Here is a 27035-nt window from a genome sequence, read left to right as displayed (position 1 = left end):
TCTGGCGCCAGGCAACTGAATCCATGGAAAACAAAGGCTATCCCTGTAACTGCACTAAAGGTTGTTATAAAATTATGCTTAATTCCCAGCAAAGAATTGTTTTTCCCATGTAACTATTATAGCAAGTGCAGCGTTACAAAGATGGCGAAGGACTTATTAGTGCTTTAGGCCAGAAGCATCATCTGAGTTAGACTGTGAACTCTTTAGTCTTCCTTCCACGTATCGCTGGTTTTTGTATTTCTCTGGCTCTCCCACACAGTAGGATTGAAGGGATTACTTCTACTTCTCTCCTCAGAGAAGGACGTCATCAGGGTTTCATTCATTTATAAACATCATCTACTACTTCTGTGAATTACTGTTCTTTATGAGAGTCTCCAATGATGCTTAGTAAGATAGTTCAGGAGAATATTTTGTTGTCTACCATTACATTTTTTTCTTATGTATTTGTATATAATATGCATTTATTTGCCACTTTTCTCTCTGGAACGAAGCCTGGCAGCTATAAACACTTCTCTTGCAATGTAATGACATGAACAAGCCTTTTCTGTTAGCCACTCAGATGGAATCAACCAAATTACTTCAGTCATGAGTTAAGGCGTATTTGAATTTAGGGTTTCAAGAAGGCTTTACGCCCCCTGGCCCTGCTGACTGTTTTCTATTTGCTCTTCATTTTTCATCTTATTCTCAATTCTACTGCATATAGTGTTTCCCAATAACTCATGTTTTGTAAAGCTTACGTGCCAAAAAGCTGGATTCTGCTAGTTATTTATAAAGAGACTGTGGACAAAGAAGTTAGGCCTCAATTCAGGAAAGCGCTTATGTGCATACTTTACGCACTGTAAATGCATTCTTGATTTTAGTCATACAAAATTTTCCAATTCAGGGAGCACTGAGATGCATGTTCAAAAACTGTCACTGTTTTACCTATTTACATTGTGGGAACAGTATTTGCCTAGCTGATGGGCTTTTTCTTGTAATTTTGAAAGTTTGTATTATAAAAGCGCTATAACAAAAACTACTGAAATGTTTTAAAACAACCTTTTTTGAAATTCACAAACTTCATAATACAGCTGAAGAAAAAGGCATATCAAGATGACTCTTTAACTAGATTAGTTTCTTGTCTGTGTTTGTGGGTTTACAGAGCAGCCTTTGGCAGGCTGCCTTGACTGGAACTCCCCTTTTAAACCTCTAGCTTCTCTTCCTGATGATAAAACGCAACCATACAAAGAAATATTTAAATAAGTTTCAAAATATAACAATAATACTGATCATTTCTCACTATGAAACTGAACTAGCCATTCTTTATATCCTATCAAATACTTTACTATTATTATCTCTACCTTGAAAATAGCTGTATTTAGCAGAATTGAGCATTTTCTAAGTTCTTGGGGCAAGGGGGGGTCATCGTCAGAATGATGGTCCCATTTCAGGAAGACCTGGCACTGGCATCTTTGCTTGCTAGTACCTGATCATACTCCTTTCTTAAGGCTACTGATTTACATTAGCCATTGCTAACTTCCCTAGCTAGGAGACAAAGGGTGCCAGAGCCATGCAGGCTTGCCTTTTATGTTTACTGTATGCCAGAATTCTATGCTTAGTTGTTACTTTCTAAACTCTCTGTTCTTTTTAGCTATGTGCTTATGAAAAGATAAGTTGTCAAATTACAGATGCATAATACAGATAAAAGTTCTGCTCTAATTGTTACTTGAGGGCTATTTCAATTATGTCCATTGTTCATTTCTGCTTACAAAATTTGGTAGTATGTGAGTAGGATTTTTACATCAGGCAAGATTAATAAATACTGACCCTCAGCAGGCAGTACAATATGCATTAAATAAAACTTAATGTCAGCAAATAAAAGAGAAAAATATGCTGAATAAACATAACAGCACTGGAAAGAAGAACCAGTCTTTCAAATTAATCCTCAGAAAGGATAAATAAAAGTTGTAAGAGAAGAGGATACTGTTGTAATTAGTTTGATAATCCAGACTAAGGTAGTACATGAAATTTATAAACAAGTCCAGCAACAGCATTTTTGTATGCAATAGGCTGCATATTGTTGTAACAGGGAAAGAGTAGACAGTAATTTCCATAATAATCTAAATTCTCCTAATAAAACAGAAATAAATTTCATGAATGCTCCAAAGAACTGAAATCTAACTGGAGGCCAAAGCATCTTCTTGTGACTAAGCAAGCAAAGAAGAAATAGAAGTAACAAGTAGCAGTGAATTCAGAATTTAATTGTATGATAAAGATTGTTTAAACTATCATTACAACAAACAATTTGATGTCTTAAGAAGCCTGAATTAGTCAGCAAGATTGTAAGAACTGATTTACTAAGGTGTTTCCAAATTAGATGCAGTCAGGTTTTTTTGCCTTTCCCCCCTCCCTTTATCTTTTTTTTTTTGGGGGGGGGGGATGTTGAAGTCTTTTTCCTAATAGAGAAGCCTGTATTATAAAGATATTCCTGAATATAAGGAACATCATTCTGCTGCTTCATAAGAGTGCTAAAGTGCCTATAATACAGCAATTGTCAAAGCTGACAAGTATAGTTATGTATATTTGCTAGATGTATGTGTGAAGTTAAAGGAAGATGAAATGACTTCTCAGGAAGAAATTGGTAGACACAGGACAGACTGCGTCTCTTGAGTTCAGAGTTCTTTCCTGTTAGACAGGGCCTCTGACATGCCTTCCATTTGTGTTTCCTACAATGATCAGTGAAACTAGGTTTTCCTGTCTCTTTCAGTGGTGCCTAACAGTATCACACAGATTAAGAGCAAGTATTCACTGACTTTTAGAACTTTACTTTGGAGCTTATTTTAGGAATCAATGCTTTCTAGGTCTCCCATTGGGGCAGTAAGAAGAGACTGGATGCATCTACAGGGCAGGTTGAACCTCTATGAAATCACCTTCCCAAGTACCTGTCTGTCTCTACTGACAATCCAGAGTATGTAAACCTGTACTCAGAGGGTCTGTATACCTTCCCTGAAACTGTTTGCAAGGACTAGGAGAAGCCTGGATACAAATTTGCAAGGAGATTGTGAAATGACAAATTCCTTTTCTTCAGTTGGAATAAATTTAAAAGGACATCTAATAGACTTAACTTGGAATGAATGGAAACAAAAGAATGCATTCATTAGGTTAAAATTTAAGATTTTCAATGACTGTTGTCACTCTATTATCTCAAGCGCTGTTATGTTCATATAATAGTTGTTTAAATCCATGCCTCCATTAAAACGTACTTTTCTGACGAGAACTGTCCAAAATCAAAGTCTGGATAGTATTCAAGCATACTTTCCTCAACAGTCTCATGACAAGAGTATGTTAACCATCCTGGTTAACTCTAGGCAGGACTATCTAGAGAGAACTTTCTATAGGCAGGATTACCTGTGTGACTTTATATAAGCTGCATAGAGAGTGATGGAGATTATTAATCCAAATGGCCTGTGGTACTTAATAGAAAGGCAATCTGTGGGATTATCTGTGTAGATGCAGCTTTTAGAACAAACATAAACCTGGCTCCTGTTAATATGAGCCTTAAGTAAAGTCTTCATTACAGGGTTATTTTAAGTTTTTGTGCAGTGTTTAATTATTTTAATAATAAAAAGATAAGTATCAAGTGATATAAAAGACAGTTTATTTCTTTGGTACAAAAGACTCCAGTCATGTAACCTTTGGAAGTAGGAGCAATGACTGCACAGATTATGACTATCTTTGGCTTCAGTGGGGCAAGTTCTTTGGTTCCCATGAAAATGTATGTTTAAATCTGAAGCAGAATTTTAGCCTTTCATACTACTTTCTCATGGTTTCAGGATAGTCTCTATATAGATAATACAGCCTTAAAAAAAAAAAAGCACATAGGTAATTTGAGACACTAAAAGATAGCTAAAATCTTTGTATGCATGTAAGCTTCTATGCTAAATGGTTGGCTAGAGGACTAGAAAAAGAGTAGGTGAAGGCAAGTACATCTTAAGTGCTACAGGTCAACACTATTTTGCTCAGTGTATTTTCTGAGAAATGTATGGTTAACCCTTGAGCAAAGATTATACATTTGATTTCCTCTTACGGCAAGGGAAATACTAGCTTGTTTTCTCAACTGGAACAAATCCATGCATTGCTTCTCAGGGCAGCTTCCCTTGAGTACATGCACTACAATGCTTTTGTTAACACTTAGCAGTGGTTCTACTGATTCAAGAGGATTGAACAGCGAATAATCACCGTCAGTCAAGTCAAGAAAAGAGAGCACCAGAAAGAGAAAGGGGAGAAAGAGGAAGAAAGATACAAGTGCATTTTTCTCATGTGGTGATTCTGGTTGACAGATACAGGAAGGAATAGGCAAATATATTCATACTTGAAATACACTTTAAATAGTTCATGTTCTTTCCCATTAGGCTGAATTTCATGGTAGCTGCACGTTAAATGAAATACTTTTATGTCAGTGTTTTGCTTCTTAAATGCTAAAATTAAGCTCTGAGAGTAAGGTAAGGAAGTAACTATTTTGTCTCTGAAAGCAAAGATAACTATGGAGGGTAAAAATTAACTGAATTGTGAGGACTTAAAATCCTGCAATATGAAATAAATTCCTGTTTTATTTTTTCTTTCTATGTTAAGGCATCTCTTTTACAGAGCTGTGTTTATGTATGTGTATGTACACATCACTTGTTGGTAAGCATATACTGTTGGTTGTGCAAGAATCATCTCTATGAATGCACACACATAGCTCGTCAAGCTGTTGTTGATTACTGTGATGCCATAAACAGGCTTTTAGGAATATCAGAGCTATGGCTCAACACACCGACTGGTACTGTTATTCTTTACTTACATTACCATAATGCCTAGAAGCCATGGTTAGGAAATGATGTGTGAGGTGCTACAAAAAGAACAAAGATTCCCTCCTCTCAAAAGAACTTAGCCTGCATTCTTCTTGTTTGATCCACTACTTGTTGAGGCTCTTCCTGCCAGAACTAGACCATGGTTTGTGGCATCTTGTAGCAATATGCTAAACGTAGGATGGAAATCTCTCCTGGAATATAGCCTCACTGGAAAGTCCGCTCTTACTCACAGTAGATACTGTGGATGTTGATTTTGAGGACCCAAGATTTTCCCTTTTCCCTTCCCACTGAAAATTAACTTTACCATGGCTAGCTGCAAGGCTTTTCCTGTACATGCCTAGGTCTGAAAGGATGTGTAAAATATTATAGCCTGTCTTTCCTTTATAACCACTGTTCTGGAACCTTTCTCACTGTCTCAAATAGGAAACACTGAATGTCTCTGCCATTTGCTCATAACTGGACAAGTAATAATGTCAAGAGTTCCAGTGTGACTGGACTGCCCACAATAGTGGTGAATATCCTCAAAATACCATGGCCTCACTCTCGTCTTACAGCAGTGGGCCACAGGAGATTTCAGTGAGCTACATAATAGTAAAACTGGTGTAATACAGTTGAGAAAAAGCTGTCAGTTTTGGTTTTCCCCTTTCTTAGGTATTTATTTCTGAACTCTTTTCCTAGAATCTCTTTTTCCTTTGCCGGTCCCACTTCTGAGATCCTGCTTACCTGCATAGCTGATCTCTTATTCTAAATGAGTGATCTCTAAGCAATCTCTTACTCTAAATGAGTACTGAGACCATATGGTAGTGGTTACTGGTACAGGGAGCCCCCATTATAGACACTATTGTATCCGATTTTATAAATGCTAGAACAAAAGGTTCTCATTTTATTCCATCCCAGTGCTTAAGTATGTGAATCCAGAATATTAGGTTAGGCATTAATGACACAGTGGGCAGGAGGTGATTTGGAAGTCATTTCCCTTTCCCTCTATTGTTAGTCTGCTTCTGTGTTTGATGTACTGTCAGTATTTTAAGAAGCAGATATCACGCATTCCCCTTAGCTACTGACAAATCCAAAATCCCCTGGAGTGAATGCACATGGATAGTGAGCATATACAACAGCTTGAGGAACTTGGCCATTTTTTTCTCTGTGTAAGGAAGAAAGGGTTTCTCAGACAAAAATGAAAACTGTTGGACAAATAAACTTCTAATGGGTATACTATGGGAAAGCCTTTTGTTTTTAAACCTGCACAAAGCACAATCTTCCATGCTTTTGGATTCTATAATCTGAAGTTGTGTGTTTGTTTAAAGGCCTGAATACTCACACCAGAGCTGCTAGTTTAAACCTAAGTACCATCAGACAGGATCTAGTCCAGCCCAAATCAAAAAACCGCTATGCTTCTATGACGCATTTTTAAGAACTCCAGTGTTGATAGGAATGATTGACCAGTTTTCAGATTGATGGGCTCATTTTCTTGGGGCAACAGGAAAGACATCTCTTCCTTTTACTTTGGTGGTTATATTTGTTCCTGGTTCTTCTGGGTGACTGTTCTATTATATTAATTGATAGCTGAGACTGAATTACTGTTTTATTCCGGCTTTGCCAAATTAAGCTGCATGTGATCAGCTTCCCTGGGAACCCCTGTATGGCTGTAGTCCACCAAAAATTCCACAGTCTCAAAAGCTGATGACAGACTTGCCTGTGAGTAGAAACAACTAAGTACCTAAGTCCTGACTGTAGGTATTTACTGGGGAGTGAACAGTACTACTTTTCAGAAGCACCTGAAAAGGTTCTCATTTTCCAGTTTGATGCATGTTGATGTGTGTTTGAAAGCAAAATTATTGTACAGATTTTTCAACATGGTTCCAAAAGATATGGGTGTTCTTTATGGTGTATGTGCTGCATAACTACTAGTTGTCATATAGAAACAGTATTGTTACTGCTGTTTCAGCTTTACTAAAAGGTATGTTGGGTTTCTAGAAACAGAGGTGGGGGAAGGAAGTAGAACAAAATTAAAATAGAAAGAGCAAACCAAAATAACACAGTAAAGCGTGTTATCAGCATTGCAAAGTCTTTTTGGACTCTGATAAACATTCCATATAATGAATTTAAGAAACAGACCTCTGCACACACTATGTGACAGTATCACCAGCCACTTGACAATGTAATTAATTGATTGTATCACAAAAGTGCTTTGCTAATTACACGGAAAACAGTCTTGTGAGTAGTACTCGGAGGGTTCGTTTGTTGTCCTGTTGAGCACTGTGCAATATTCTTGTATGTTGAATCCTTCCATTAGAAGCAGGGATTGTGATCCGAACAGCATTTATGGACACTTCCCTCTCTACATACTACAATATGTGGACCTCCTATACTCAGGAATTTTTAGGCTCAGGAAGTAGTCTTGAGCCTACTTTCTCAGGGTCAAGGTTTCAACAAGGTATGCTTCAACTAAAACAGATACTTGTAAATATACTACCATCTTCTCTATGATAGTTTTTCTCCTTTTGCTAGGGGTTACTCTCCCCGTAATTCTTGAGGTTCACAGAAAACTTCCTAATAAGCTGCTGGCAAAATCTGAGGAGCTGATTCAACCCCCCTATTTAAATATAAAGCTATCCTTCCTAGCTGGTGTTGTCTTTAGTGGAGATTAGGGAGCACTCACTTTAAGCACTCCATCAACTGGTTTATGAGAATGATTTCTTCTAGTTAGTGGATGGAGGTGAGCAACTGTGATGGCATGATCTTTAACTGACAGAGCTTGATCTGGAGAAAAGAGCTGGTCTACAGCTGCAGGATACAAATGCTAGATGAAGAACTGTACACCATGGAAGATCCTCTCAAATCTTAGTAAGATTTAATGCCAAGTGCTGCTTAAGCTTTTCACTGCCCTCTGCATAATTTCAGGCTGTAAGCATAAAATCATTGATGATAAAAACACTATTCCAACAACAACTTACTTTAAGCAATAGAAAGGGATTTAAATTCCAGCATATGACTTTCAGTTTCCATAACAAAGAATAACTTTGACAAGGGCTGTTTTCACAGACAACTCAAAAGGTGGAATATGGCTTTATTATTTTTTTTATGCTGAAATTATTAATTTATAACATGATAAAAATGAAAATTTTAACCTATATACTAGTTTTACATTATGATTTATGGTGCGAATTATAAACTTCTACCCCAATGGAAACTCATTTCAAAACATCTCCTTAGCATCCACTGAGGCATTTTTAGTCAAGGAATACCATATTGCGTGGCAGAAATTTGGACAATAGCTTTTGTTTGTGTTTAAAAAAAGCCCAGACAACAGCTGTCTTTTTCCTCCTCCTTCCCAGTTAATTCATCATAACTACAGGTAGCAATAGGCTCTATTGCACGCTGGTAATGTGCATTCATAAATACACAGACCAGTGATGACACTGCTGACTACCAGCATTTTGACTTAGAAATACTACATCAGCTTTTGTCCTTGAAGAAACAGAAACTGAGCAGAAGGTCAAAATTTTCACCGGGAATCTGTGTGCGTGAGTGTGGGGGAATGCAGATGTGGCCTCTAAGCATATGCAGGGAGATGATGGCCACACATTTTTTACTAGTGATTGATTGATAGCTGTAGCTCTATAGTATGCTACGCTTGCCTGTTGCTAAAAAACAAATTTAAGTGACTTAATGCCACTTATCAAAAGGTTTTTAGGTTGTTGAAATAATCATATGAAAGTAAATGTCTACTGTTTTTTTATATATATATATATATATATGAAATCCTTTTCAATTTAAAAAAAAAAGTGACAATCCCCATGTCTCTGAAAACATCAAAATAAGAAAACAACATTCTTATGTGATAGATCTATTTACATTGTTAATCAGTTTCCTTAAACAGCATGATAAATTGTCCAAGGACATACAAAGTAAGTAATGGATAAGTTATATGATTGAGACAAGCTTTAAAGATGTCTATTACTAGTGCTTTAGAGAAAAACATGCAATAAGGGAACTACACTTCCTTCTTAGTACCTGGTTTTTTTTTATTATGTATGGGTTTCATTTGAAGTAGATGAAGTTTTTCTTGGCCAAAATAAAAGAAAATTGAATTTCTGAATGGAGATGCCATTAACTGTAAAGTAAATGTAACAAATTTAAGATGAGAAAGAATAATGGTAACTAATATGTAATATGGCTCAAGGGTGTAAATGACTGTTGCCTTCAGTGGGCATCACAGGTTCTTGGATCCTGCCAGGAAATTCTAAAATGTATTAGGATGAAATAGACTGAATGAACAAAAGTGTTTATGGGCTAAATGTTTTGAGGTTAGTATGGCAAAAGCAGAAAGTTAGAAATAAGAACAATTAATAATTCAAATGGAATGCCTCTATCTTATACATACATAGAAAAAGAATGAAGATGATACATATATATTTATATATACATATATACACACACCTCCCTATATACATATTATATCATGTTACCTATAGATTAGTCACAAAGGGATTTTTTTTTAATACACAAGTACTTTTTACATGTGCTCATTTAGCCACATGTTCAGACATGACTTCCCAATGCGAATGCTAACTGTGTATGGAAAGCTGTCTGTCATCTTGCATTCCATCTAACTCTGTCACTGCCTTGTCCTTTATTACTAGGTAGCAGTGCTATTCTGGACAGTATGAGACTGAAGGAAATGGTACACCAGATCTAACTGCATAATTGTTCTGTGTAGATTTTCTGTTGGTGCTGATCTTCTGACAGGTCTTGCTGTTATTCAGCAAAACCAACATGATAGAGGTGCTTTGGCACTCGTCTGAAACATTTCTGTGTCTGTGAAGTATATACGAAGTGACAGATGTTAGTGCCTCGCTGGATGACACTCTGCTCTCAGGTTCATCTGTGAACAGCAAATCAGTCTTCCCATTGAAAAATAATGAATTTTTCCTCTAGGCAATTTTTGACTTGTATGTGCTTCTGTAACCATTGCAAATGATCTGCTGTTTTTTGGTTTTGAGCTCTTGACTACCGTAATGTGTTCAGAGCAAACCTGTGACTATTTGACTCTATTTTGTCAGCTGTCATTGTTGTAGCTTTTTCTTATTAGCACTGAATTGACAGCTTTGCATTTAGAAAAAAAATATGTAGTTACATATATTAAGAAGAGTTTGTTGCTACTCACTACTTACTTTATGCACACCTTTACAGAAGGGCAGAAAATAATGCCTATTTATATGCGATCTAAGTTGCTGAAAGGTTTTCATGCGATCCAGGCAAGAGATCATCAAAACTGATGCGTTCCCGTTAAATCTTCCACAACTGCACCCAATATGTCTTCTCAGAGAAAAAAACCAAACCACGTGTCTAGCTCTAATCTCTGCTGATTAGATTAGGAATTAAGAGCATAAGAACCTGAGGTCTTGCCTAAGTTCAGGTCTTGTGTGTCCTCCCATGCATGTCAACTGTAGCCCTTCTGAGTTCTCAATTATAAACTCATAATCTTTCATGCTCCATGGATCTGACCTGAATCCTGCTCTACTTAATGGACTATGATCAATTCTATGGAGTGCTTGTGTTACCTGAATACTTGAACTCCACTGTAAAGCTGGGTACTGGGTTGTGACAAGCATGGATCTGTAGACTAAACAGTTGGTGTTGAGAGCCTGCTATCTTTCAGAGGGTTTTACTTTGGATTAGCTCTATCTTGCCTCTATGCATCTGAATGCCCATTAGAGGATGGAGTGTACGAGGCTCACTCCTGAAACTCATTTTTTGGTTTATTTTCATCTTAAGTGTATTGCCAGTAGCTGTCAATCTGCTCTCCCTGTTGTAACTTCTGGTCTTTTTGCAAAATTGCAGCTACGTTCTTCTGTGTACAATGTTGTGTTAACTAAAAACTCCCAAGTTTGCAAATATTTTTGGCAAGTAATTAGTGACAGCAGTATGTGATCCATCCTATTTGTACCATGTAGAATAGAGGTCTAAAAGTAATTTCCCCTTTTAGATGTTGCTAGTTACAAGATGGTTATGTTAAAAGGAAAGTTTCAGAGTTAAAACTGCAGCTTGAAATTAACAAGTAAGCATAACGAGCAAAAAGTAGGAACAGAAAAAGCTGAGATGGTTAAATCACCAAGTTTGCTAGTTAGCAGCAGTTGGTGAGATTACAAGACACTTTTGTTCATCAGAAATCCTCCAACTCATCTTTTAATTTATTTGCAACAGATCTGGTTCTAAAACAAATGGCTAAAACTATCTGCAAATGTTTACAAATGTTACCCTATGACTCCTTTAAATACACTGGATATCTCTGACTTGACAGTAATTCTTACCTCTCCCCTGCCCAAGTATTATTTTAATCAGCTAGCAGTTTGTTTATTTATTCACAATAACATTTCCAAACGCAGGGTGCCCGGCCAGCAGTCACTGCTCTGTAGAGCTGCCAGTGTCTAACTGTTTCCAGCAATGACAACTGCCTTTTTTAGGCTTTTTTTTTTCTTTTGCCCCCTCAACTGGCAGTTTAGAGCAGCAGCCTTCACAATACATTAGCTTAATGCATTTTGGGCTCAACCAAATCTTCCATTCCCACTGCTGCTGCTATTTGTCTACTATTCTACTTGAAATCAGCACGCAGCATAAATGATTTAGACATATGAATAAATAAACCTCTAAATATCCAAATCCTTGCAACAGTAAAACCATATCAAATCTCATGTTTAGAACAGCGTATTGCTACGAACACCGATTCAGTGAGAAAACAGATTCACATTCGTAGGTCATGATTTAGGAAAGTGAAGGGTAACTCACTTGAGCATGTTAGTTTGATGGACATGTAGTCTCTGCCACAGTCCTTCTTATAGTGACAGCGCAGCCAGTTTAAAAGGCAGAGTCCGTCACCACACTGTAGTTCTTCTTTTTTACACGGCAGAATGCTCTGTTCATCTGAAAGGAGGAGAAACAATAGATGATTTTGTGTAACAAGCAACTCCTTCCTGAGTAACAAAGCCACATGTCTACTGAAAGTCGATCTTCCTGCTTTTGAAAGCCCTGGGCAGATGAAAACACTCTCTCCTTTTTGTCAGATGTGAAAAGGGTCTCAGACTCAAACATTTCTTATACTGTTGTTGCTGATCATTTAAAGAGTGTTCGAGACAGATGAGGTCTAAGTGAAGCATACGAAAGAAATCACAGGGGTACCATATTTCGGAGGCACCGAGCCTTCTGACTGACTTAGATTCTTTAACATCCAAAACAAAACAATCCATCTTTGCCCCAGCTTAACACACAAAATGGAAGAATGAGGGGAAAAAGAGAGATCTGGTATCTTGCACAAACCTGAAGGACTGGATTAAGGGCTTCCTAGCTGTAAGTATGACTCTCTCACAATTCCTTTCCAGTTTGACAATTAAGGGTAGGAACTCAGTCTGATAGAGTGGAGGATTTTTTGAATAATCTTAATAAACCCTTGGGTAAATTTATGGAGACATTAACTCAGGTTTGGTTTGCAGAGACATTAAATCCTATATAGTAGGGTCTGCAGCTCTGCATGAAGCCAAATCTTTTTGACTGGCTCCTCAGTTGGAAGATTGAAGCCACTTCCCAGGACTACCGTTGATTCTTAGGCGCTGAGTAGAAAACTGAATCACTCATCTCTGCCTAAGAGAGGGGGGGAAAAAGAGTAATTTTATCTTTATCCTTTGATAGTGTACTATGGTTCCTTTTATCTTTATGCATGCATACATACATGCATGAACACGAATTTCCTACTCTCAAAGGAGAGATGGTACCAGCCTAAGCCCTGTAACTTAAGAAAAGCAGAGTTTCAGTCCATGCTAATATTCATCTGTGCAAATCATATTTGCACAAGAAATAGGAGTGCTGGTGGGAGTGTCATCGCTTGTCATATCTGAACAGGATCACCCCTTCCCAGTCCAAAAGTTCTGAGAGTATGCCTGAGGAGAGAGTGGTCACTGCAAATGCAATGCCAGCAAGCAATAGGTGTTTAGCTTTCACTGGCTACTCAAAATAGCTGTTTTGTTTGATGTCCGTAAACATTCAAACAACAGCTGCCTGATACAAAATTTAAAAAGGAGTTGGGGAATCTCTATGCAAGGAAGAGTATGTCTTTTTTTTTTTTTTTTTTTTGACACATTAACTGCACAATACAAAATATCCCATGGAATGTCAGTGACCAGCCATATCATCTAAAACACACTGAGCAAATAATTGAAAGAACTTGTTATCTAAATGTATTCCAGCTTGTTAGGTTAACGAACAAATTAATGGAGATCAGGAAGTCTGAAAATTATCCAGAAAAGAGGGGAAAAAACTTCCTACATCATTCAAAGAAGGTATTATTAGGTTTGGGTTTTTTTTCCACATTTCACCAGTAGTGCTAGTGAAAGTGGTCTTGTTTTGATGGTAGATAAAAAGAAACTATTTTCTGACAAGTGCACAAATGGCTACACTGACATCATTTAGTTGCATGGTTTTATAGGGCCTTCAACAAACAGAAGTAAAATAGATGGAAAATAGTTCATTAATGACAGAATAAAAAGTTCTTAAGTTTGGCAAGGAAGACCTATGTGTAGAAAGACTCTTCAGAAATCAGCTTTAAATTTCATTAGAGTACCAGAGCTGTATTCAGGTTACTTTATGAGCAACCTAAAACATTGCAAATACAGGCAAATAAAAGGCCAAGCCCAACTTGAAAAACACTAGCTCTTGAAAGTAAAGGCACAGAGGGCTAGTGTGCAAATCGGTACTCAACAGAAGACAGGCAAGTCTGCTGCATCATATTTTGATTTGCTCTCCAATATTTTTAATTTCAAGCCTTTTTGTCATCCTTCATAGCTGCAAAATCATGCAGTTTGGAGTAATTGTTCATAATTTCTAATTCTCCACACAGCTGCTCCAGTGGAAGATGTCAGTACCGCCACATGCATTTATAAATACCATCAGCATTGACAACATACTGTTACAGTAAATCTTAGATTGTATGCTTGTACCTGGCAACTCTGCGATCTAGAGGCCAATAATCAGATCATATTGTTTTGTACTTTCAGAACATCTTGCAGTACATTTCTCAAATGGCTACTGTATTTCTGGTAGACATCTCAGACAATTCGGAGGTAAAATGGCATAGAATTCCCAGCAATTAAAGTTGTGGGGATTCTTGTCTGGGTTTGTTTGTTTGTTTGTTAAAACATTATAGAAGCAGCAGCTAAGCAACCATTACTTTGTGGTACCAAACGTAGTCATTGTGTAAATGGGAATAACTTTTGTTAACTTTCAACTGGTTACACAGTCATTGAAATATCAAAAAGGAATTCACCTGCAAGAAAATTATGCAAAAGGCAAAAATAATATATTGGCAAATTTATTACAGTAATTTGTCCTGGTATGCATCTCACCTATTTATATCTTCCATAAAATCTGTTTAGTTCATAACGTAGTTTGAAGTTGCCCTAATTATTTTAAACCTCTTTGAACTTGCTCCAGTCTACACTCTTTCGTATTTTTCTTGTTCACTGTTCCTGTTTTCACTAGTTCAACACAATTCCCTATCACTGGCTACAATTTCACCACTTTTTGGATGTAAGAAAGTTTTCTACAGTTCCTGCAACATAAAATTCCTGTTCTACTTTTCACCACTTTACTGGCTCTACTTTGAAGGTCACTTAAAAGATAAATACCTCTTCTCTCTCATCCAGAAAGTAATATTATGCTTTCTGTTTCTGCTGGTTATTGTTGAACTGTGTAAGTCACTTTGGGATATGGTCTTTATGAAAATGCTGGAAAACCACTGCAATGTTTTATTATCTTCAGGGAGAACCATTAAGACTGTAAGCTGTAAGAAATTATATGGGCATATCCAATTTTTTTGAACTGAAAAGCAGTGGGGGACAATGATGGTTAAAAAAAATGGTGTGCAAACCTATCCCATAAAGCTGTACGTCCCAGGTGTAGCAAGAGCAAATTATGTCTTTTGTGAATACAGATGATACAAATCTTCCATCTATTCTCAAGGGGAGCTGCAAAATAACTGAAAAAAACATGAAGACTAAAAATACATAAATGCTTTTTTTGAGGAAGAAACGAGGCACAGGCCTATAGTCACGCAGCAGGCAGGGACAGACGTAGGCATCACATTCAGTGTGGTACTGACTCAACAAATAATAATGTTTAAGTTCTACGCAATGAGAATTCTTTTGAGACAGATAGTTTCATTTGTGTGAAAATGCCTTATTTCCAAGATGATGTTTCTATCTCAGTAGAGGCTAGCACAGAGTATTTTGTCTTTAAAGTATGTTTTACCCTGAGGTAAAATTGATTTGAAAACAATTTTTACTACAGATGACAGAGCTAACAAAGTCTCTTTCAGAGAAGCACTTTCCAGTTCTAAGCCCACCTGTTCCCAACCAGACTGTGCCATGCAATGGCATGCTGATGGTTTTCAAGCTTTGTATTCTAAATCAGCACACATTTGAATGAATTTATGAAGTGAAAATTAGTAATTTAAGAACATCAAAATGATCATATCAAATTTAGGTTAAAGTGCAATATTATATAAGTGTGATGCATAAAATGAATCCACAAGTTGACAATTAACCTGCACCATTAAAATACACACAATAGTTTACAGCTATTGCACATCCAAATTTGTATTTTCCTATGTTAGTAATACCAAATTTTTTTTTCTTATTCAAATGACCATTGAATTATATATCTGTTAAAGTGGGTACGCACTTCTCACATCAACCACCGAGTCTGATAATGCCCTGATCATCCACCAGCAGGAACTAATGTCTGCAATGTAACCCTTTGCGCTTTATAAAAATCATAGCCTTCATTCTTGCCTGCAGGCTGGCTTTGAAACCTTTGTAGCCAGCTGCGGGAAGATAGTCATGGTGAAGAAGGATCCTCCAATGATAAAGATGATTTAGCAACTCTAGAGCTTGGTGAGAGCATGAGAGAATAAAAAACACATGGCACGTGTTAGTTTGATGCTTAATGCTCTGCTGTGCTTATATGATTTAGATGAGCATGATGCAGAAACCTGTGCAAAACACAATATAAGGAAGAGAGATTCTTATCTCTGGTGACTTCTTCTGCCCCTCAATTCCTTAGTATTTTTGCACTGATGACAACTAAAGAAATTTACAATAACCTTAAATCAGAGGACAGACATAAGATGTCATTTCTATACTACTAAGGTACCTTGATACTAGCTTTAGCCCTGCATTTTACCATGTTGTCCTTGGCTGTGTTTGGAAATCCTAGTTTTACATGTTTGAAAATCTGGGAAAAAGTTCTTATTTCTGCCTTGTGCTGGTTTTGGCTGGGATAGAGTTAATTTTCTTCACAGTAGCTGGCATGGGGCTATGTTTTGGATTTGTGCTGGAAACTGTTGGTAATTCAGGGATGTTTTCCTTAACTGCTGAGCAGTGCTTACCCAGAGCCAAGGCCATTTCTGCTTCTCACCCCACCCGTGAGGAGGCTGGGCGGGCACAAGGAGTTGGAGGGGACACAGCCAGGACAGCTGACCCCAACTGACCTAAGGGATATCCCAGACCATATGACATCATGCTCAGCATGTAAAGCTGGGGGAAGAAGGAGGAAGGGGGGACGTTGGGAGTGATGGCGTTTGTCTTCCCAAGCCACCATTAGGCGTGATGGAGCCCTGCTGTCCTGGAGATGGCTGAACACTGCCTGCCCGTGGGAAGTGGGGAATTAATTCCTTGTTTTGCGCTGCTTGTGTGCGCGGCTTTTGCTTTACCTATTAAACTGTCTTTATCTCAACCCACGAGTTAACTCACTTTTACTCTTCTGATTCTCTCTCCCATCCTGTCAGTGGAGGGAGTGAGCGAGTGGCTGTGTGCTGCTTAGTTGCCAGCTGGGGTTAAACCACGACACCTCTATAGATGCTCCAGCACTCCTGAAGCATGATCTTATGTCTCCATCTTTGGGGAAATTTCCAGTTTACAGCTTGCTTCATTCAGTAAAAACATTTTTTTTAATCAGAAGCACAGAAATGTAGCTCTGAGCCTAGCTTTTTTTTTTCCTTTTTTTATTCTAGACTTCTATCAGGTTTTTCAGACGTCTTTCAGGTCGGCTAATAGGATCAAGTTGCAAAAGTACAGTTTCCACTCACGTTTCCATTTAGGATTGTGCTGTTCTAAAAGCAAAGTCTTTTCTAAAAGTGGCTGTGTATATACAGTATCTTTCTTGGTGGTACTCTGATTTTGTGCTCTCCCTAAACATTGGGACAATTTCTGATTGGGACTGATGCTAAGAAATGTACAGCACAGCATTCACCCCAGGGCACAACAGTATGAATACATTGTAGCTGCTTTTTCAATCTATTATTGAATGTTCCATATTCTTTCTAAAGGAATAGCTGATTCCACAAACGTATTTAGTGTGAGGAGCATGATTATTAGCGTAGTTTAACATGCTCTTCAAATGATGCATAAAAGTTATCCCAAATAGCTACTCTTTGTGGCTCCTCTTTGCAGTGTGCGTATTCTTTCTCGAGCACCAAATTCCAGGCCAAAACAAAAATCACTTTGGATTCATGTTCCTCTCCCGATGTGTCTCTGAGGCAGAGTTATAATTACAATACCAAATGACTGGATATTGTTGGGCTACTTGTCAACATGGCACCTACAATCAACCAGGAGTGTTAGTTTGTCATTCAGAGCTTTTATTGTCTGTTCAAGTCTTCAGGGTTTTTACATTTCCTTGCTGAACAGGGAACGAGGATTGCATAGTAGGCTCCCTAATCCCTACACCTTTAGAGGCAAGTTTCAGGGCAATACATTAAGATGAGAACAAAGAAACATGGTTTACAAATTTCTAAAAACTCTAGTCTCTTCTGTTCTGCATTGGGCTTTTTATGACCTACTTTTAATAAAGTCTTTGTACTTGCCAGTTGTTTGGGCCAATGACTTGCTTCCATACTGTGTGCATTTGGAGATGGAAAATGGCCATTGTGTACCTCAGTAGTCTCATTTGTAAATAATCATAAATGAGGAGTGTTTAGCCGAAAATACTGAACTCTGCTAATAAAAGGAGATGGTTAAGTGTGGATTAGAAGCAATATTCAATATGAGTTTTTCCTACTAAGAACTAGTCTTCCAACTGGGACTAAGTAACTAGCAATCTGCTGGGTGCTCTGCCATGTACTGTATTACTCTCACCCTGAGAGGACCTGGCATCTCTTTTGTAAAGCTCATCTCTTTAAGGTCCTGAGTCCTTGCTGTGGAAATCCCCGATTTAACCCATTCTGTAAGTTGGGGCCTGTTTTCAACATTTAAAAATTGGAAGCAGCCTATTAAATGATTTAGAGTGACTCAGCTGTTCTACTGACTGAAGTGTTTTAAATTTATGACGCAAAATATGTCATTTCTATGTATCTCTTGGGTTCCCCAGTGGAAGGGAGACCCACCTGTATTTGTGATCTACCTAGAAAAACATCACAAGCCATCTGTAGTTACTTTTCTGTCCTGAGTAAGTGGGAAGTGAAAGCTGAGGTTAAGTGTAACTTCAGAATATTTCTGTCAGGTCTGAGCCTGATGGACGACAGGTTGTCTGTGGACAATTAATTCAGTCACACGAAATAATCATATGAAAAAGTAAAAGCAGAATAAATGTTCTGGAAATTGTCTTGCAGCAAGTCTGTCCCTTCAACCCCAAGAACAAAGACAGATATGGGATTGGACAAAGAAGGAGAAAAAGATGCTACAAGAGAAAATAGCTAGTGCAGTATCTTGTTAGCAAGAGTCAGTGCCAAGTAATGGACAGATACCAATCCAGGAGCCCGGAAAGCCTTGCTTTCTCCTTAAATTGCTATCTAATCTAAAGTAATTAATTTTTCTGCCAACCTTTTTTTCTCTTCCCACCTTTTGTGTTATCTAGACACCTGCAATCTGGAAGGATAAGGCTAGTTATTTTCTGCAGGACCTAGCACGATAAAGCTTCAGTCTTAGTTGTGTCTTTTAAGTAGAAGTAATCCTGTAACAATTTTGCAGCTAATTCAAAATAAAGATAAGATACTGAAAACCTGTAAAGATCATATGCTTATAGAGTTGCTTCTCTTAGGCCATGAAACTAAAAAAGATTACTTGCCAATAGGAGAAATTCAAGTAAAAAAGTTTAGAAATGGCACATATTTAACTATTTCTTTTTATAATGCTTCTAATGAAGAAAGAAAACAATTGCTGAAAGGAAAATCCTCATTTTAATGATAGAAGTAAAGGAATTAACATGCTTGCAACTAAAAACAGCAATTAAAAGATAAGAAACTTAGAATTAAAGAGGCCAAAAGTGTCAAAGTGTCACAGAACCACTATTTGCATTAAGAATAGACAGTGATCAAGTGGCTTTGGCTGGAATGTCCTCCTGTGAATTATCTACACACAGGTCCTTGAAGACTGTAGGTGTCTCAATGTCATGTATTGTCATTTTTTAAAAAACAGTCTGAGGGATTTCAGGGAGTTATAGCAAGATATGTATTAAAGTCTTGGAGCTAAAATCACTGTTTGCATAAATGCTGTCAAAGCCAACTAAATAGCTTGCTTCTGCCAGCTCTGAATTTGAGGCCACATTTTCAAAGCATCTGAGGATAGAGATTTTAAGTAGGCTTTACAAAAGCTCATAATCAATTAGGTGTCCACCTCTCCTTGAAAGATGCTCTGCATAAAGGTGTCTGGGCATTTACTGCATTTTTAGGTGCTTGAACATACAGCTCAAGTACAGTCATTATATAACAATGAAATGTCAGACTGCAAGAGTTAATAGTGCTCAGCACCTCTAAAACAAATCTCTCCTCTACTCTTCTCTGAAAGGTTTCTCAGCATGGCTGCTTGTACTGCTCTGATGAGATCCCCTTCAAAAACTAAAGCATCATTTCTATTTATTTGATAGGGAGCAGGGTTGGACTCCAATCTGTATTTTTGCATAGTAGTTGTATAGGAATGAATTCTAATCTATTATTCTCTCCACTAAAAAAAAAAATAATCAGGAATGGGAGGTAGGAGTTGGGAGAAGCTGCTGCAACTAAAGCATTAAGTCAGTAGTTACAGTGGAAATGAACAAGTTGTCAGTCTACATGCTCTTAAACGATGATGAGAAACTGTCAGGCTTGGAAATTGATATCTTCCTAGTGCAGATTCCAGTCTAATAAATGAAAAGGTGAAAAAATCATTCTTGATGTAACAGATGATTTCAAGCCATCATAAAATAAATTGATGGCAGAAAGACACTGAGCAGGATATGACTTACTAGGGGAGAAGAACAAAGAATTCTGAGGTGTGGTTCTGGAGGCATTTGAACATCCTTCCCTTTGCACAACTGGAGTCATTAAAGCCTGAAATGCAACGTGGAGAACTGTAGGGAGATATGCAGTATGCCTTTAAGGAAAGGGAGATGGGAGCCTCTTCGGTGCCTCCAGAAAACATCCACGGTTTGAGAAAAAAGTCAGTGAAGGAAAATAAAAAGCAGATTATTCTGGGGATTAAACTTTGCTGTGCACTTAAAGAAGAGGGGGCAACTACAGCGTGTGTTTCCCTCACTGCCTGGCATCACAGACCTAGATGGTTTCTGGCATTCTCTGTTGGAGAAGAAAGAGACTGGTAATGGGTGGTAGATGTTGGTGCTTTGATCACTGACACTTCTCAAGGGAATATACTGCTGTGGGGTGCAGAAGTCTCGGTGCAGAGCTATCAGTCTGTCTCTTAAACTTCCTGGCATAATGTACTCTCTCCAGGACACAAGTTCACAGCAAAGCTGTCACGCACAGGCTTGAAGAAATCTCTTGTCTTTCTGTATGTCTCAAATCTGGTGCAGCCTATAGAACCACTGTAAGATACTTGCACAGACCCCAAATCACCCAGTTTCTTCACCTGTTTGAACTGAGGCACTGGGCTCCACCTGTGCATATCAATGTGAAGTTATGTTCATTGAGTACTAGCCTCTAGACAACTGTGTTAAACTGGCTGAGTTTGGAGACCATTCTGGGAAAAATACAGGATTTGCCATCAAGAACAAAAGCCACAGACTCCCTAGTCTGTCGCAGTGGAGACAGCATTTTATTCTTGCTGTGTACAGAAAGATTTCCTTGTTTATGAGTAGAAGTTTATTCAACCTTTCACTGTCATCCTGGGGTCTCAGAGCACAGCTAGCAGGCTGTAGTCAATGACAACACAGTGGGCAGCCAGCTGTGCAGTTACTGCGTGTGAGCTGAATGCTGAGGGACAGCATCCAAAGTGTCTACTCAAGGGCTTACTGGTTTTAGGATCAGGATTTTCTGCACTTTTCCTTTGTAGCAAGTATGTCCCTGTGTCTGGCTTAGGTGGGTTTTCATGCAGATGAAAATCATAAAGATTCACTAATATTGAAATAAATAACAGTGGTCACTTAATAGTTATAAAATAACTATCTTTTTATAATAGCTGATGTGTATTGGCAATCTGGATAATTGAAGAATCAGTTGATTTGTTTGCTTTTACCTGTGCTTACAATCCATTTCTCCAGAGATTAATCTTAGAACTGCTAGGGAGGAGGTGGAGGAGGCAGCGGCATGCAGGAAGGGAAGGCACTTTGGGTAGAACCATTTGTCTGCCTTTTTGCTTCTCTGACAGTTTTGGGCCCCCTTCATTTAAGTATTAGAAACAGTGACTGAGGTTCATGACTGCTGATTAATAGTGATTTATACTCACTGTCACAGATATTTTCTAGAGATAATTTTTACTTTTTACTTTAAAAACCAAACAAACATACCTGACCAAAAGCTAAAAACACTTTGCAAAGAAAATCCAATGTTTCTCTCAGAAAGAAACATCTAAAGCAACAAAGCTAATAGCAAATTTTATTTCCACTCAGAAAGTTCCATTAAATGCTGAAACTGCAACGTGCCTTGGTCCTGTGTGGTTGAAGTCATATAGCTCCATTCCTGAGTATTAGCTTGCTTGGACTTCGCTTGTGTGACTCTGCCCCTTTGTCCTGTACAAGAGCGGTATTCTTGAGGCACAGCTGAGTCTGTCTGAGAGGAGCTGCAGTCCTCCTCCTGGGCCTCTGCACTTGCTTAGGAAATTCAGCGTTGGGAGAGTAAACAGGTCTAGTACCTGGCATATGTGAATTCTGTATAGCTGAAGAATCCGCTCCTGTCTCCTTCCTGTAGTACATAGTTAACAGCTTGGGATAACAGCAGTCTCTTTCCATGTTCACTATAAAAGCATAATACAAGCCACAGTTTGGTTTGTTGGGGTTTTTTTGGTTTTTTGTATTTTGGTTTTTTTTTGGCTAATGCCCACCTGGGATCGTGTTAATATCATCTCTTATTGTCAGTAGAACATTTCACAGTCTAGGCATTACCGTAATTAAACATGATAGCCCTTGCGTAGAAGGCCAGAACGTTGGGCCTGGCTGAACTGTACTCAGTTAAGGCCAAAAGTAAAACAAAAATATTGTCTTAAAAGCACTTAATTTTGAAGAGACACAGGCACCCATTTGGAAATTAGGGCAATACTCAGACTACTCTGAAGTGTTTGCTGCAACAGTTGTGTTACAAAACTCTACACTAATCTAAAGTTAATGCAATACAAAGTTGTCTTGCCATGAAGAAGTGGTCTCTCTGGGAGGGGCAATGGCAGGGAAGAATCTGAGCTTAAAGGTCAGGGAGCATGAAAGTGAAGAATGGATAAAAAATTATGTTATTCTGATATGAATCCCCAAACTAAACATACATTGGCTACATACGTAATGAAGTGCTATAAAATGCCATTTCACGCATAATGTAAAACCAACAGTTCTGAGGAAAAATAATCTAAACAGTATTTTTGCAATATTAACCTGTAACAATATAAGCACATTACAAGTATTTTTTTTGCCAAGTCTACAGGCAATTCACTAATAAATAAGTAGACTGCCACATGTAGCTACACTAATGAAAGCATTTACAATTTCCTGTCATTTTTGTACTGTGATTACGTATTTTCTATGACTTGGGTGATGCCAGTTGGTCATGTATTAGGTAGCCAGGGGGTGAACAATTTTAATCAGCAGCTACTAATTTTGCACTTGGTCTTAAGCCCAACTTTAACATGTTTTTTCTAGCTTAAGGGATTACCAGGCAATCTGAAAGACAACACTTTGCATTCACTTGGTTTTGTACTGTCTTCAGCTTCACCAACCAAACTCTGCTCCTAGTTACCGAAGTCATCTTAGGGTTAGATCCTACAAATACCTAGTGTTGACAGAAGCTGGTCTTGACACTATGAATAATTTCTCCAAGTTGGTAGGCTGTGGCAGCAAACATTAAGCTTGATAATATTTCTAGTCTGTGAATGGTAGTAGCTGCCTGACTTTATTGTTCCTTTTTGTATGTTCCAGAGTAAATAAGATAACATTTTGCCTGTTCTTTCTTTAAACTTCAGGTTTAATCATATGATTCGTCACCCATGATGGGCATCTTGGCTTGAAAGTTGTTACCGAAGTCATAATCTAGTTACAACATTTCAGCATGGCTTTTCTTGAGCTGCAGCACTTGCTCTGAGAGGTATCTTAGTTGTTTTAATTGTTGTTCATGTATTTTTATCATTATGCATTCTTTCATCTAAGAGATTGGACATGCTACGCTGCTTCCCTGCATACATGTGGTGTTCTGCCAAAATAGGACCAGTGACATGGGTGGAATTTGCTCCTATAATGTTATATTTCCTTTTCAAATAACTTCCATGTAAAAACTACAAAAGTCAGTCACAAAAAGGAGAGTAGATGGAAGTCAAATGTCAGGAATTGTTTTATTTCAATGACTGGAAGTAATTTTTAGCCACATTTGTTTCACTAGTGAGTGCCAAAATTTTGACTGATGTCAGTGTGCTCTATTTGTAAATCAGTTTTAGCAGCTATGTGCTAATTTGTTGTTGTGGGAGAAAATGCTGAAAAGGACGATTATTTTTTTTTAAAAGGAAATATTGAAGTACTTGTACCTGACACTAAATTTTATGGTCCTCTATTTCAGACAATTGTGTCAAGTCATTTTTGTGAGTTTTGTCTGTATAAAGATCACAAGGTTAAGTCTATTTCTGTTACCTCAGTTGTTTTCTTAGTCAGGAAGCTATTTGCTTTTTAATGGATTGATGTTTATCTGCTAGAGGACCTTAAATATAATATTCCTACAGCTGTACATGACTGGAAGGCATGCCATTAATGCAGTTAAAAAAAAAAAAAAAAAAAAAGACTACTTACAGAGATTGGAATAATTGCTGCCTATTCCAATACGGATGGAGCTTCCAGAGATGAGAGGAAGATGGAAGAAAAGAACTAAGGAGGGAAAAATGGAAAAAAAGGTCCTTAATAGCAGTTTGTTTTTGTTTTGCAACCAGATGTCAGTTGAAGACACATTATGTTGTTAATGTGCACCCACTCTCTCCAGGGCAGGATTACATGTTTCAGACTATGAATATATGCACAGATGTAGCTTGAATGGGGGTGAAAAAGCCGAACAAGTCATTGCTTCATACTTCCAGGAATCACTCCAGTTCAGGAAATGGTATTATATATGACTTTAATGCCTCTTAGATTCAAAACCCCATGTATAAACAACAATGTGTTATATAAATATGCTAATTATTGTTGTTAAGTCATTCACTGGTCTCTGAAACAGGCACCTACCATTGTAAAACAAAATAACTGTTTCCTAATTTGTTTAAGTGCAGCTTGAGTACATTAGGCGTGCGTGTGTGTCAAACTGGGTTGGCATAAATTTGTTCTAAAATTTGATACACATACTCCCCCTATGTATTTAAGTTTTAATATTTATAACTTGTACTTCAAAGATTTATACCTGCAGGCAACAAAATGCACACGAGTAGAACGTGTCCTAAATAACAAAATGCTTAGGTTTGTTACAAGAGGGGCTTGTTTGCTCCTGCAGTTGCATATAAAATACGAGCCCCCGATAGTCGGTCGGATGCGATACAGCGTTTGTACAGCGTTTTGCCCAGGCTGCACTTACACCCCGAGGGAGCACGCCGTCCCCCATGCCCTCTGCCTCCTGCCCCTCCCGCCGGCACCTCGTCGCCGATCGTCCTCGGCGGGTTTTTCCCTCTGAATCTCGGGCTTGCCGCCGCAGCCGCACCCCCGCTCGGCACCGCGCTGGAGGCGGGGGAAGGGGGGGGGGGCGCAGCTGCTTTTTTTGGGGTGGTGGTTGGGGGGGGGGGGGGGGTGCCTGAGTAACTGAAAGTTTCCGCGGAAACCCTCCCCCGCCGTGGCACGCCACCGCCCGCCCCGCGGCGCCCCCCGGGACAGCGTCCTGCCCGGCCGCGGGCCGCCCCCCGCCGGGCCGGGCCGTGCCGGGCCGTGCCGGGCCGTGCCCCCCGCGGCAGGGGCGGGTGCCCGGCGCGGCTCCCGCCGCCTCAGCGCGCCTTACCCCAGCAGGCAGCGGCGGCCGTTGTCTCCATGCGCCTCCGCCGCGGCTCCCCGGCGGCTGGCGGGCGGCGGCGGGCGGCGAGGCGGGCGCAGCCGCCGCCGGGAGACGCGCCCCGCCGCCTCCTCCTGCGCGCGGGGCCGGAGCGGCGGCGGCGGCGGCGGCGGCGGCTGGACGGAGCCGGCGCCCATGGGCGGAGGGCGGGGGGAGGCGGGTGACCTCCGCCCCGCGGGGGCCGGCCGGAGCTCCCCCTACCCTGCTCTGCCCTGCCTCCAGCCGCGGCGGGGGGGGGACGGAGCCGGAGCCGGAGCCGAGGTGGCCCGGCGCGGGGGGAGCGGGGCCCCCGGGGCGCGGTCCGGCCCCTGGGGAGCGGGGCCCGCAGGCGGCGGGGCCGGCGCAGGCCGCAGGGCCGGGCGGGCCGCCCGAGTGGTGCTCGGGGCTGCACATAGTGGGGGAACGAGCCGGCCGGCGGCGGGCGGGGGGAGCTCCCGAGCACCCGGGACCTGGAGTAACCCCGGCTCCGCTCCTTCCCCTCCCTTCTGCGGTCCCCGGGGAAAGGGAAGGAAAGTGTTGGGGACGCTGCGGGGATTTGCTGCTTGGATGAGGAGCTGTAGGCGGATAACGGCTCTTCGGAGCCGAGTCCAGCCCAGCACTTCGGCTAGAAAGGAGGGGACTGCCTGGGAATAAACCCGCGGGGATGGACGGGATTATCCAAGCAGTGCAGAGAAGATAATTCGCTGTGGCTGGGTGGGGGCCAGAAGAACGTAGTCCAAATAGGAGCTAAAACCACTTTACAATAGTAAGATCTGCTTGTTACCAGGGATCCTGGAAACGTTTCTCATCGTGAATGATACATGCCCTAGTGCTAGAGACGGAAAATAGGGTTGCAGCGGGTGCTAAAGCATATGAGCTTTCCTGATTGGTTGTTTACTTCTAAGAAAAGCACTTCATTAGCTGCTTAGGTAAAGAATGCAAGAAATAAGGTCTTTTTTTGGCATGTCCTGTCAGCAGTTTGGATTTTTTTTAGGAATCAAGTTATAGTGGCAGTTTCTTTCGCCCATGCGTGCGTTAGCCCTGCAGGCACTTGCAGAGTGGTCCCGCTGGTACTGCTTGTGAGTGAGGGAAATGGAAATGGATGCTCCACGAGTATGTGTGCAGCCGCCTTTACTTCCCTGCCCCCCCGGGTAGCTTTGTAGGCAGGTGAGCAAGTTCTTTCATATTGGAATAACTTTACTGTCAATACCTAGGCTCTTTAATTTCTCTTTGGTTCAGTAGCGATGGATTCAGAGTTGTAATGAAGCTTGAGGTGGATGTAAAGATTATGGTCTTTCTGTAAAAAGTTTCTTGCTGTCATTGATCACTTTTTTTTTTTTTTCCTCCTTTCTTTTCTTTTTAGATCCAGGCAAGACTAAGGCAGTTGAAATGAAGGTCTGCTGGAACTTTACACGTATGTTTTGTTACGGCTCAGAGATACCTGTACCTTTTGCCAAAACTATAGTACCTTGGCTCTTAATTAACACATCTCTACCCGAAAATCCCTCAAAATGCTGCTGTAAAAGTTATGTTATGATTCATTTCTTCAACCTCTCAGAATATTTGACTCTTTGAAAGACTCCTTCTCTATCATTTCAATAAATGGAAACTGTTATGACTTCCTTTTAGGGCTCTTTGTTGTTTAGTTACAGTGTGAAGGTGTGACTCTATATACGCATCAGAAAAGCTGATTTTCTGTATGTTGGTTCTTTGGATATGTGCCCCATTGGCCTCATTCTGTATGCGAAGTCATA

At 39.7% G+C, this 27035-nt stretch overlaps 1 protein-coding gene across 1 annotated transcript in view; it reads right to left on the bottom strand.

Annotated features, from left to right (window-relative positions):
* BEAN1 (brain expressed associated with NEDD4 1) overlaps positions 1-25534 on the bottom strand; it is a 63483-nt gene extending 37949 nt beyond the window's left edge. The window contains exons 1-3 of the mRNA XM_069793425.1: positions 25252-25534; positions 24069-24143; positions 11625-11759 (exon numbers count right to left, since the gene is read on the bottom strand). Of these exons, the coding sequence (XP_069649526.1) occupies positions 11625-11759; positions 24069-24143; positions 25252-25282 (241 nt within the window). The 5' untranslated portion in view covers positions 25283-25534. The remainder of the gene's footprint in view (positions 1-11624; positions 11760-24068; positions 24144-25251) is intronic.
* Positions 25535-27035: the final 1501 nt, after the last annotated feature.

Source organism: Haliaeetus albicilla, chromosome 10 (assembly GCF_947461875.1).
Source record: "Haliaeetus albicilla chromosome 10, bHalAlb1.1, whole genome shotgun sequence".
NCBI lineage: Eukaryota > Metazoa > Chordata > Aves > Accipitriformes > Accipitridae > Haliaeetus > Haliaeetus albicilla.
The sequence above is the reverse complement of the archived record's forward strand: the minus strand, read 5'-3'. Positions and strand labels throughout refer to the sequence as shown.